The sequence below is a fragment of the Chaetura pelagica genome, unplaced genomic scaffold (genome assembly GCF_000747805.2).
Source record: "Chaetura pelagica isolate M959 unplaced genomic scaffold, ChaPel_1.0 scaffold555, whole genome shotgun sequence".
Lineage (NCBI taxonomy): Eukaryota > Metazoa > Chordata > Aves > Apodiformes > Apodidae > Chaetura > Chaetura pelagica.
Window position 1 is genome coordinate 231,644 of NW_009953297.1, and position 12,307 is coordinate 243,950.

Sequence of the window (12,307 nt, forward strand, 5' to 3'; positions counted from 1 at the left end):
GGCTCAACCAAATGGGCATGTAGTGTGGGCCATTCCAAAAGCCTTTGGAGAACAGGAGGTTTGGGAATGGTTTGGGGAAATCATGAACTGCAAAAGGGCTGTTTCTTCTCTTTCTGGACCTGTGAGTTACTGGTTCTGTTTAGTAACTTATTTCTGTCTTTCCAATCTTTTTCTTTCTAGTGTAAAAAGTGGACAAATAAGAAATCTTGAATCTGCCAGAGTTTCCATGGTTGGTCAAGTCAAACAGTAGGTGGTTTCTTTCTTGCTTTTAAAAGGTCTTAAAATCATCTTCTCTATTTTACAATACTGATACTACAGAGCATAAATGCACTTGGAAGTGAACATTGTCCAGTTCTGGGCTCCCCAGTTCCAGAGGGACAGGGATGTACTGGAGAGAGTCTACAAGGATGATGAAGGGACTGGAACTTCTGTCTGATGAGGAAAGGCTGAGAGACCTGGGGCCTTTCAGTCCAGAGGGGAGAAGACTGAGGGAGGATCTAATTAATGTCTATAAACACGAGGGCATCAAGAAGGCAGGGACAAGCTCTTGTCATTTGTGCCCTGTGACAGGACTATGGGCAATGGATTCAAACTGGAGACCAGGAAGGTCCACCTGAACATGAGGAAGAACTTCTTTCCTGTGAGGGTGACAGAGTCCTGGGACAGGCTGCCCAGAGAGGTTGTGGAGTCTCCTTCTCTGGAGACTTTCCAGATCTGTCTGAATGCCTTTCTGAGGGATCTGCCCTAGTTTTTGGTCCTGCTCTGGCAGGGGGGTTGAACTGGATTATCTTCAGAGGTCCCTTCCAATCCCTAATATTCTATGATTCTGTGATTTCTTCTAGCAAATACTGATGTCTTAGAGAAAACCTGGCCAAGATTTCCCTGGGGCAAAATCTGCCAAGAGTTAGGTTTTAAAAAGCTTAACTACTGCTGTTTGGGTGTTCCTTGGTTTGTCTGGGTTTCTGCAGACATCAGGAAAGGAGTTTTCATTTGATGCCTCTTCAAGAATTTTGCCCTAAGTTGGATTTGCCTTCTGGCTCTGGCATCTGTCACTTCCTTTTAGAAACTGTTGAATTATCTGTTGCATTTGATCTGAGGTTGCTTTGAGGGGTCAGGGTGACCTGCCTGTGCCACTCTCATCCTTCCCATACCTAGAGCCAATGCCTCCTAGTCCATTAAAAAAAGAAGCTGTTGCTGATTGTTTGGCCACTTCTGCCTCCTTTAAGCAGCTGTTTGCATTTATATTTGCACTGGGATAGATGTGCTGCAACAGGCACTCAGCTCCCTGTCTGCTCATGGCTGTATCTTCATCCACAACTACTTTTAAACTTGAGGGGATTTTTTTTTTTCCCAGCCAGTATCTGATAAATTGCTGAATTTTGAGTTAAAAAAAACATTGGTTGTTTTCACAGAGAATGAGTTTCTGGTTTTATTTTCTCAGGTGTGAAGGGGCTGCAAGTCCTGAATGTCCTAAAGCCATAGTGGAGGGTATTATTGAAGAAGAGGAGGAGGAGGAAGAGGATGAGGAAGGAGGAGGCTCTGTCAACAAAAGGAAGAAGGAAGATGACACAGAGGTAAGGAATTTATTGCTGTATTTCCATTGATGCTCCCGTGCAAGAGCAGCCACCAGTAGTTACCCAAATCATCCTGGTAGAAGAGGGAGCAACTCCAGGGACTGAAAAATGGATATTGTGACTGTTTGTTTTGTCTTATGCCCCTGATTCTATTTTGGAACTGTTACCTGAGAGCATGTGTTTGATTTTCTTCCCTGAGATGCTCCCAGGTTTAATGCAGGTGGCCTGAAGTGGAGCTTCTGCCCTGAGTGGGAAATGCTCTTCCCTGAGTCTTGGTGGTGTTTTGGTTCCTTCCCAAGGCACAGGGCCATCCAGGAGCTCATACAGGCAATTGCAACCTAGCAATGTAAATTCCTTGAGGAAAACTACTGTAACCAACTAAGCCCCTTGTATTTCTGTGTCACCAGAGGCAGAGCCAAGTCTGGATACCCAGACAATTTATGAGCTGCTAGAGCCATGTGAAAAAATAGCAAATGCAGTGGCCTGAAAGCTGCAGCCATCCTCACCTCTAGGGGCAGCTCCTGGGGACTCCCCTGCTCCCTGCTGCTGTTCCTCAGCTGTGACTTGGAGAGGAATTGAGGAGCAAGGAGAGTCATCCCCTGGAAGTGTGTGAACCACCAGAGGGAGCCAGTATGTTTTTCTGTGAGCTTCCCAGTGGCACTCGAGTTGATGGTGTTCCAGCTGCTTTCCTGATCACTAACGCAGAGCTCTCTCTCCTCCCTGCAGACAAAGAAGGAGCACTTATACACGTGGCGAATTGAACTGGCAAAAACAGAAAAGTACTGGGATGGCTGGTTCAGGGGTTTATCCAACCTCTTCCTTAGCTGCCCCACTCCAAAGCTTCTGCTTTTAGCTGGTACGTGTCTCTCCCAGTCCTCTCCCAGTTCAGGGGCTGTTTGTTTCAGTCCCACTTGTATGTCAGAGAGCAGGGTCAGTGTGTCCTGTGTCTGGCTGATGTCTTTCCTCTGAGACCAGCAGATCTGCCTCTTCCACCTTGATTTTTCTATGGATCTTGAAATAGCAGAAACCAGCCCATGTGATCTGTGCAGATCTGGAATTAATTCAGGGTCTCTTAATATCAAAACAGCACACAATGACATCCTGTGTGGGTGTTTGACTCATGTGATCTGGAAGATCAGCAGATGGGACAGGTCCAAGCTGCCCTTCAGCCTCTTCTACTACAATATTTTCCTGCAGATATGGGTGGGATTTGAACTCTTCAACTAAAAAAGCCAGATAGTTCCAGAGCCAGCTAGAGGCCCTTCTTGTGCTCTGATGGGAAATGAAGTGTGTAACCAAGATAAATAAATGCCCTTTGAAGTTGTAGGGCAGGTGTGTTCTTGCATTTTTGGCTGGAATTCCCTCCTGTCACTTTAATCTCTTGGAAGCAGCAGTGAAAGGTCCTTGTGGGTGTCAGAGATAATATTAATTTTGAGTTTTTCAAGCTAAGTGTCTCCTTCAAAATGTTGAGCCCTGCCTAGACAGTCAAGTTCTCTCTAGATTTTCTCCAATATGTCTGTGTATTTGATTGTAGGTGTTGACAGGCTGGATAAGGATCTAACAATTGGACAGATGCAAGGTAAATATTTAATATTGCTATCCTTACTGTAAAGCTCTTGTTGCTATGGGTACACAAATGAGAGAGAGCTGGGATGGCCTCTTCCCTGGTGCAGTCTATATTGAAACAAATGTACATTAAAGAATGAGTCCATCCTGAAGAATTCAGCTGTCTGTGGCTGTAGGAAAGGTGGAAAAGTTGGGAAGGGCTGTTGTCATGGTTTTTGTTCAGTTTAGTGTTCAGTTTTTCCAGCCATGTGAGGCAGCCACACTTCAGATCCAGTTCTTGGATCAGAATCATTGTGAGGGTTTCTTTCTAATCTCTTTTTTTTCCCCTTTCTAATTACATTCCTGATTTTCCTAGCTAGAACACTTTGGGACCATCCAAAACTGTGTGGTCTCCTAGGGTTTCTGGCAGACATAACCTCCAAGATTCAGGATCTGCATTAATGGTTTGGGTTTGTGGTTTGTTTGGTTTTTATCCCTTTCTACCTTCATTGACTTCCAGAACAACCAGTACTGGGAAGTTTTACTGGGCAGCAGGGTAAACATTATGTTAAGATAGATCTAATAGAAGTCAAGCCCACTTAAAAAGCAGCTCCAGTGATGACTCTTTTGCTCCACAGGGAAGTTTCAGATGCAGGTCCTCCCACAGTGTGGCCACGCAGTCCATGAAGATGCTCCAGACAAGGTGAGCCCCACCATGGAGTTGAAGCTGGATAAGACATGGTCTTCAAAGCTTAAATACAGAAGGGGTCTGTTGCTCACTGAACAGAGGTTGTACCTCAGGGGGAGTTCTTTGGCCTGGCATCTTAACTGGCTGGAGGAGCTGTGCTCTGGACATAGGCTGGGAGAGTTGGGGTGTTCAGCCTGGAGAAGAGAAGGCTCCAGGGAGACCTTAGAGCACCTTCCAGGGCCTGAAGGGGCTCCAGGAAAGCTGGGGAGGGGCTTGGGACAAGGGCAGGGAGGGATGGGAGCAGGGGGAATGGATTAAAACTAGAAGAGGAGAGATTGAGGTGAGAGAGTAGGAGGAAATTCTGGGCTGTGAGGGTGGGGAGAGCCTGGCCCAGGTTGCCCAGAGAAGCTGTGGCTGGCCCATCCCTGGCAGTGTTGAAGGGCAGGTTGGATGGGGCTTGGAGCAGCCTGGGCTGCTGGGAGGTGTCCCTGCCCATGCAGGGGGTTGGAACTAGATGATCTTGAAGGTCTCTTCAAACCCAAACCATTCTATAATTCCATGAAACAAGCTTGGATTTAATCACCTTCTTTAAGGTGGAAAGCCTGGGCTGAGATGTTAGATGACACAAGGCCTGGCTAGTTTACACATTTATCTCTTAGCCTGGTGGTGATTTAATTAACTCTTACCTTGTGGAGTGTGGGTTTATCCTCCCACCTTTTCCTCAGGAAGTTTTCCTCTCTCCCTTGTACTAAGCTGCAGCTTTTGGGGTTAGTTAAGGGTTTGCTGACTTGGGTGGCTCCCATTTTGCAGATACAAAACAAATGTCACTGAACCAGCTTGCAGCTTGTCAGAGCTGAGCTGCTTCTGGGTGCTGCTGAAGGCAGGTCCAGATAGAAACAGGAATGTTGTGCAGCCAGTGGATCCTGTGGTTTGGAAACACGTCTGGTTTTAAAGCTTGCTCTGCACTGACCACTCTGTGACTCAGTCTTTTTGTGCTTCACTCTACCCATCTGAAATGGGATTTTTATCTGAGTACACTGAGATCTCACACTGGAATTCTTTTTAGTATGAGTTGTAAGTGATATTATTGCTGTCAGGTTACTCTCTTGATTTGTTCTTTACTGGAATAGCTTTCATCATGATTTCCTGAGGACCTTTTTTGCCTGCTAAACTTAGGGACTGTTTGTAGTATTACTGCAAGAGGTGGTGAAAAAGTTTTGTCAGTTCTTGGCTGTGTGATCAGTGTCAGAGAAAAGGGGGAAGCACGTAGTTCCTTCTTGGATGTGTCAGCCTGTTTACAGAGCCTTTAGTTTCATAGGAGCAAACTTGTTTCAGGGTCATGTCATTGTATCATAGAATCACAGACTGGTTTGGGTTGGAAGGGACCTTCAAGGTCATCCAGTCCCACCCCCCCTGCATGGGCAAGGACACCTCCCAGCAGCCCAGGCTGCTCCAAGCCCCATCCAACCTGCCCTTCAACCCCCCCAGGGATGGGGCAGCCACAGCTTCTCTGGGCAACCTGGGCCAGGCTCTCCCCACCCTCACAGCACAGAATTTCTCCCTCCCATCTCAGCTCCAGCTCCCTCTGCCAGCTGGAAACCCTTCCCCCTGCTCCCATCCCTCCCTGCCCTTGTCCCAAGCCCCTCCCCAGCTTTCCTGGAGCCCCTTCAGGCACTGGAAGCTGCTCTCAGCTCTCCCTGGAGCCTTCTCTTCTCCAGGCTGAACACCCCAACTCTCCCAGCCTGGCTCCAGAGCAGAGCTGCTCCAGCCCTCCCAGCATCTCCAGGGCCTCCTCTGGCCTCTCTCCAACAGCTCCATGTCCTTCTTGCATTGGGGGCTCCAGAGGCGAGGACACAAACTTGTTGGAAGTGCTGCAGGCTTTGAAAACGACTTGATTTCTTCTTATCTTCCTGTCTCTTTAAATTCTGACCAATTTTCCCTCCCCCCTCAGGTTGCTGAAGCTGTTGCCACGTTCCTGATCCGTCACAGGTTTACAGAGCCCATCGGTGGATTCCAGTGGTAAGGCTCTGTGGGTGCTGGGGCTGTGCAGCCCTCAAGCAGAGCTCCTGCCCTTTCCTGCCTGCCTGGGTGGCTCATGGGGTGGGAAGTTGGAATTCTAGCGTAATGCTCAAAACCACATATAAACAAACACCTCAGATCCCAGCCAAGGACATATTCCATGTTTGCAAGTTCTCCCTCCACTTTTCAACTATTTATTTGTGTTCTGGAAACCTCCTTCCTCAGAAGGGAGGAGCAAAGCAGATCCTGAGCTGATTCCTTTCTTCACAGCCTGCCAGAAGGCAGAATGAAAAGCTTTATGCTGTTTATTTTAAATAGCATTTTATCTAAGCAATCAAGGCCTGTGTTTTGAAAACACCATGCTTTATTGGCCAAGAAATACTGGTGAGATGGGACAGGTGGAGCTAAGTGCTCCTCTTTCCATTCTTACCTCTTGTGTTTTCATATCAGAATGGGCTGCAGAAGCCAAGCCCCTGTAACCATCCACACAGCAGTGAGAGCAGGTTATCACTGATAAAGTTGATGAGAAAAACTCCCAGTGTCTCAGTTACAGCACCAGAAAGCTCATAGAATCATGGAATGGTTTGGGTCAGAAGGGACCTTAAAGATCATCCAGTCCCACCCCTGCCTGGGCAGGGACACCTCCCAGCAGCCCAGGCTGCTCCAAGCCCCATCCAGCCTGGTCTGGAACACTTCCAGGGATGGGGCAGTCACAACTTCCCTACTAAAACTAACCCAGCACTTCAGCCTCACAGAAAGTGCTCACCTGTTTTACCCTTCACCTGAAAAATGATCCTAAAATAAACATGTTTCTTAAGCAGTCCTGAAAAATCTTCCTGCTTTTAGCTGAGAAGTCTTCAACAAAAGTAGAAGCCCCAAAATGTGGTGCTGTAGGACTAAAGAAGTATTGCTGGATGAGCTCTTTTATTTTTCCCCCTTTCTCCTGTGTCTTTGAGGATAAAGCAGTAGAAATGTAGGACTGTGGAATGATACAGATTAGGTGTGTGTGAAGGGTGAGAGAGGGAGAAGAATAAATGTCTGTCCTGCATGGAATGTTGAGCCTCCAGCAGGTATCTGGCAACCTGTGCCATCTCTGTGAGTCTTTGGAGGTGCTGGCCTGTTGATCCTGCTATTGTGGTTGTAGCAAAAGCAGCTTTTTTGGAGCAGCTTTTGGAGAAAGTCAGGTGGCCTCCTGGCCTTATCATGTCCTTTAAGCCATAAACAGCAACATCTTAAGCTTTTGTGCTCCTCACTATTAGGTAGCTCACAGGTTATTGTTGAATGCATCAGTGTTGATTTTAACCTACATGATAGACTGGCCTTGTTTGATCTTGGGTGATCAGCTACATTCAGGGTGTCACAAAGTCAAATACCTGCAAAGAATACCTTGATTTTAACATGTGACCTTTTCTTTCACTCTCTTTTTTCCCCCCCCTAGTGTGTTTCCTGCTTGTTAATACCCTGGTGTTCTCCAGCACTGAGTCCTGTTGTAAATAAACTGCACCAGAGGCCACTGTGATGTATCCATATCCTTTCATCTCTCCAGTTCAGCAGCAGTGAGAAGTTGGTGTGAGATTTCATCCCCTAGAACTAGTTCTCCAGAATGTGTAAATGCTTAGGGACTTCCTTGCTGGGAAGCAGCTTGTCCTGAAGACCATGAAAAGCTCTTCAAGCCCTTGGAAGTGGGCTCCTCTCTGCTGCCACAAGGAAAGACCTCCTGAAATCCCAAGTAGTCGATCATTCTGATCTCCATCAATTCTCAGGCTTCCTTGGACCCAACTGCCAAGGGGCTGTTGGGAGTCCAGATCCACAGGGCGTTGCAGCATAGCCAAAGGCTTCAGGATTTCTCCATGGAATCGTCTTAAATTGTCTTTGAAGTGCCCCTTAGGTTTGGTATTTTTAATATGCACGTTGTTTCCCCCGAAAGCAGATGAGGAATCAGCTTCCCTGGGAGCTCAGGTTTCGCCTCACCGATGCCAGCCTTACCAGTTGAGCTGCAGGAGCAGCCTAGATGCTACTTTCCTGGGCACAGTTGGACAGGACTGTAAAACAAAAAGGTGAGGGAGGGCCATGAGCTCCATTTCAGAGTCTTGCAGCTTTCTTAATACTCTTCTCAAGTTCTCACTGAGAAAAACAGCCTGGGTAACTCCAGCTCCTGCAGACATGTGACAGGCAGGGGACTCTGGGGCTGAGCTTAGGAGGAAGACCCAAGAGCAGCAGTAACAACGTGACCTGCAGGCACTTTGCCTGTTTGGCCCTTCTCTGTGCCTGGAATGTGTTTATGCTTCCATTCTTGTAGCAGGGATCAGCCTTTGGATGAAAAAATGCAGTAGATAAAAGCCTGGAAGAGCTTGGAGTCAGTCCTGCTGGTGGTGACGCAGCGCTGGAGCTGCTGCATTTTGTTCCCCCCAGTACTGGAGGAAAGACCATGTTTTCACTGTCACTCCCTAGATCCTTTCACTGCCTGCCTTCCATATTTCCATGTAAATGCAGTAGCTACACAGAGAGCTTTTCTTCAGGGTTAAATTATCCACAGGCAGTTCCTCAGTTTCCTTTCACCTAAGAATCACTCTTGAGCCGAAGAGCCGACACATTTTGGAGCAGTTTTCCTCAACAGTTTTGCTGTTGGATGTCTGAAATATTTTCTTTTTGCCTTGTGTCCATGAGCCCTCGATGCTGTATGAAGAAAGTAGTGCTTTTAACTCTGCTTTGCTGAGGCAGAGTTCTGTTGTTAGCCTGATCTGGGAGCTGCCATCGGTGTCTGTGCCCTGTGACAAGAGCCCTCATGAATTCTTGGCACTTGGGAGGTGCAGGTGTGAAGATGATGATGTGAAGAGCTGGCAAAGCCTGTTTTAATGTTGGCATTTACCCCAATGAAGAGGCTCTGATTCCATCACATAATTGTTCTGGTTGGAAAAGACCTTTAAGATCATCAAGTCCAACCATAGATCATCGAGTCCAACCATAAGATCAGCAAGTCCAACCATAAGTGGTGTGTGAGCCCCGGACACAGAAGTCATGGCCTTGCTTCATGTCCTCTTCCCTGAGACATCAGGGTGGGAAATGCCTGAATTAGAGACAAGAAAGCCTCATTGCAGAGAGCTCTCCTCTCTCCTGGCTCTTTGGCCATCAGCCTCAGGTGTTACAAGAGCAATTCCTAGCACTTCCCTCCGTAAGTCACTATTAATTATTCCATTTGTTTCCTGTGACCTTGGTGTGATGGTTTCCTTGGTTTCCTTCCTGATGGATTAAATGGACCTTCAGTAGTTGAGGTGACTTTCCCCAGCTGTACCCTGAAGATTGGCAAAATTCTTGGGCCTTTCCAGGTCACTCCTTTGTTCAAATGGTTAGGGATGAAATAATGCAGCGTGGATGCCCAAGTCTCACTTCATGGGATAGTGAAGCATGTGCCTCTTGTCACACTCACCAATGATCTCTGTGAAGTCCCAATCCTCTGTGCTGAGATCACGTGGAGGATCTAACTTGGATTCATTGTGGTAACTCCTTGAGTTTCCCTCTCGTGTTACCCCTTGCATTTGCTTTTATGGTTTCAAAGATATTAAAAAACACAAAACAAAATCCATGGGAAGCAAAAACAAAACCAGTTCTGTGTTCTGTGGAGGTGATGGAGGGAATGAGTGACAACTTCTGAGTCCCCTGGGGTCCCCAGGGTTTTCTTTTGTTGTTCATGTTTGAGAAGTGAGTGAGGGGGGGAGGAGGGAAAAGCTTCAACAGCCTCTTGGATGTGGGGTCACTCGGTGCCAGCTGGCAGGACTGGTCTGCACAGGATGGGTTCAGGGACTGGTGCAGGGACTGGTGCTTCAAAGAAACTCCTGTTGCAGTTTCTTCTCCCTCTTCATGGAGCTCCAGGCAGGGATACTGAGGTGAAAGGTAGCACAGGCCCTGGTGAAAGAAGCTGCAGGGAGAAGAAATGTTGTCTTGGACTGGTAGAAAATGGGGAAATCTAGAAAATCTCCCCCCAAGCTCCCAGCTTGTCACTGTGTTTTCCCCCAGCCTGCAGCCTTGGGCTGGCTTGGTGTGAAAGCAGATGAGCAGGAGGAGCTGATGCTGGTTCTACCCCAGTGCTTTGGATGATTTAGAAATCTCTCTGGCTTTTGTTCTACTTGTTGGACTGAGGATCACTGGAAACTTTCACACTGGAAAAATGGCAGGGCTTGGCAGGAGCAGAAGATGCAGTTTGGGAAGGTGGTTTGTTGCAGGGTTCACTTCTTTCTAGTTTTTTTCAAATCAGACCCAGGGCAGGTTTTTCCAGCTCCCGGGTTTATACACACCAGACATAACCCTTGGTGACTTGGAGATTCCAGGAGTGTTTGGATTGTTGGAAAAAAAGACATTTCCTGGAGTGCAGAAGTGAGTGGCTTTGCTTTGGGTAGAGATCTGAGAGCACAGAGCTCTTGTGTCCCTGCACATGCTGTGGCCAAGCCCAGGTCCCCCTGCTGGTGTTTTGATTAGTGACTGGGGTGATGGATGCCTAGACTCAGGCACTGGGTGCTGAAACATTTGCTGAATCTTTTCACTGGATGGAATTTGGGGTTTTTTTTACATATTTGAGCCTTGTCTTTTTTTGTCTTCAGCCTCCCCTGGTCCAGGTGTGAAGTGGGTGGGAGGTGATAGCAAAGCCCATTAAAAATGCCAGCGGTTATTGGGAGTGGAGGCCACTTTCTGTGCTACCCAGACACCCTCTGGGAAAAAAATAAATAAATAAGCACTACAGTAAAGCACAGAGTGATTTCTAAACTGAGCTTCCAGCTGGGAAGCTCTCAGAGGTGATGGTGCTGTTAGAGATCCCATTGGTAACACTAGCAGCCCAGAAGATGCCGCGTTGGGGCAGTTTGGTGTCAACCTCCTTTGGTTTTCCTCTGGACAGTTGAGCAGTTGCAACAGGGAAAAGCCACTTTCTGGCTTCTCCTCCAGCAGGACCATCCCAGGACTCCAAAAAATGTTGCCACATTCAACAGGATCTTCAGTGAACTGGGGAGCACCCGGCAGGTGTCAGGGCAGGAGAGAACAACCAGCTTTGTGCTGATGTTCTCCACCTCCTCGACTTCAGCGCTGACATTTCTCCTCCCCTCTGTTACTGCCTTTAATCCTGAGTGTTGAAGGGGCCTGGGAGGAGAAATCTTCAGAGGTGTCTGGCAATCAACCATTCACTGGTTTGAACTGGTGCTCAAACCTCCTGAAAATCTAGACAGGAGATCTTCAGGTAAGGCCAAAACAGTTTCTGGGTTGTTGTTTCCAAGAAAACTTGGCCCAGGTACGTTAAAAGACCCATCTCTCCACTCACAATCCAAACCTGCAGTTTGTGTTCATGGGATCAATACAAGGTTGAAAGGGACCTCAAGGATCATCTGGTCCAGCTTGTCCTGCCCCTCCTGCCCCCTCTGCCTGTATCATCTGCCCTGATCCATTTGGTGACCCCACACCCTTGGCACCTTCTCCGTAAGGATCTGAATCCTGCAGGATCATGTTGGGGTGTTTGCTCTGAGCTCTGCTGTTGGATGCTTGGCCAGTTTAGGGCAAGCCTTCCCAGTCTGGTGGGGTGACCTTGTGCCATGTGCTGCTTTTCCAAAAGGAAAATATGTGTGTGTGTCAGTTCCCCAGAGACCAGGCGCTGTGTCCCGTGTCAGCCCCATCCTGTTCCCGTCTCGTTCCGCGTCCGTTTCTCTCACCTACAAATAAAGCATTTGTGAAAAGCCCGGGGTGGGAATTCCTTCTTTCCCTTTAGCTGCAGCTCCTTGGAGCAGCCTGTGGATCCAGCTGTTCCTGGGACGTCCTTGGGGCCAAACCCAAGGCTTGGGTTTTTCTGGTGACTCACGGAAACCTCTCATCATCGGAAATATTCCCCCCTCCCTTTCCCAGACTCCGAGGTGGGGAGGAGGGGGTGATGCCTCAGCCACAGCTTTTGCTTCTTCCCTTCCTCTCCCACGTGTACAGAAACATCTGGAAGTAATAAACCCTGGCGCTCTGGCTGTGTCGTGTTGGACCCTGTGTTTTATAATAGGTGGTTGTTTCTCTGTGAAGAGCAGGAATTTTGGAATTTCCTCTGAAATTTTACATCCTGCTCCTCTTCCCCAGGCCCAAGTGCTGCTTCACAGCTCATTCCCTCTGTGGACAGGGAAGGGTTAATCTGAGGCTGGGTAAAGCCCAGTCCCAGAGTGGATAAATGCACCTTTTTTAACCCAAAGCAGGCAGAACCCTGGGAGATGTCTGCCTGGGCTTTCCACCCCCCTCCCTAATTTTTGGCCTTTTGCTTCTAGCTAGAAGAGGCTGGGAGGTGACAGAGGGGCCTGGACCCCCGTGGGGAGCTGAGTCCCCCTGGGCTCCTGCATCTCCATCCAGCAGGATTTTAACCTGCATAGATGAAAAGGTGGATGTGGAGTCAGGGAGTTTCTCATCTGTGGTCCCCTCCTGCTTGACCCTCGCTTCAGCAGGGTTGTTTCCCACTGGAAGCACCCAGGGA

General features: G+C 48.1%; 1 protein-coding gene across 1 annotated transcript in view; it reads left to right on the forward strand.

The window, feature by feature from the left end:
- Positions 1 to 7,973, forward strand: part of PPME1 (protein phosphatase methylesterase 1) — a 19,634-nt gene extending 11,661 nt beyond the window's left edge. Inside the window, exons 7-13 of the mRNA XM_009997982.1 lie at positions 181 to 246; positions 1,442 to 1,574; positions 2,301 to 2,430; positions 3,109 to 3,153; positions 3,758 to 3,822; positions 5,759 to 5,826; positions 7,265 to 7,973. Of these exons, the coding sequence (XP_009996284.1) occupies positions 181 to 246; positions 1,442 to 1,574; positions 2,301 to 2,430; positions 3,109 to 3,153; positions 3,758 to 3,822; positions 5,759 to 5,826; positions 7,265 to 7,283 (526 nt within the window). The 3' untranslated portion in view covers positions 7,284 to 7,973. The remainder of the gene's footprint in view (positions 1 to 180; positions 247 to 1,441; positions 1,575 to 2,300; positions 2,431 to 3,108; positions 3,154 to 3,757; positions 3,823 to 5,758; positions 5,827 to 7,264) is intronic.
- The last annotated feature ends 4,334 nt before the right edge of the window (positions 7,974 to 12,307 follow it).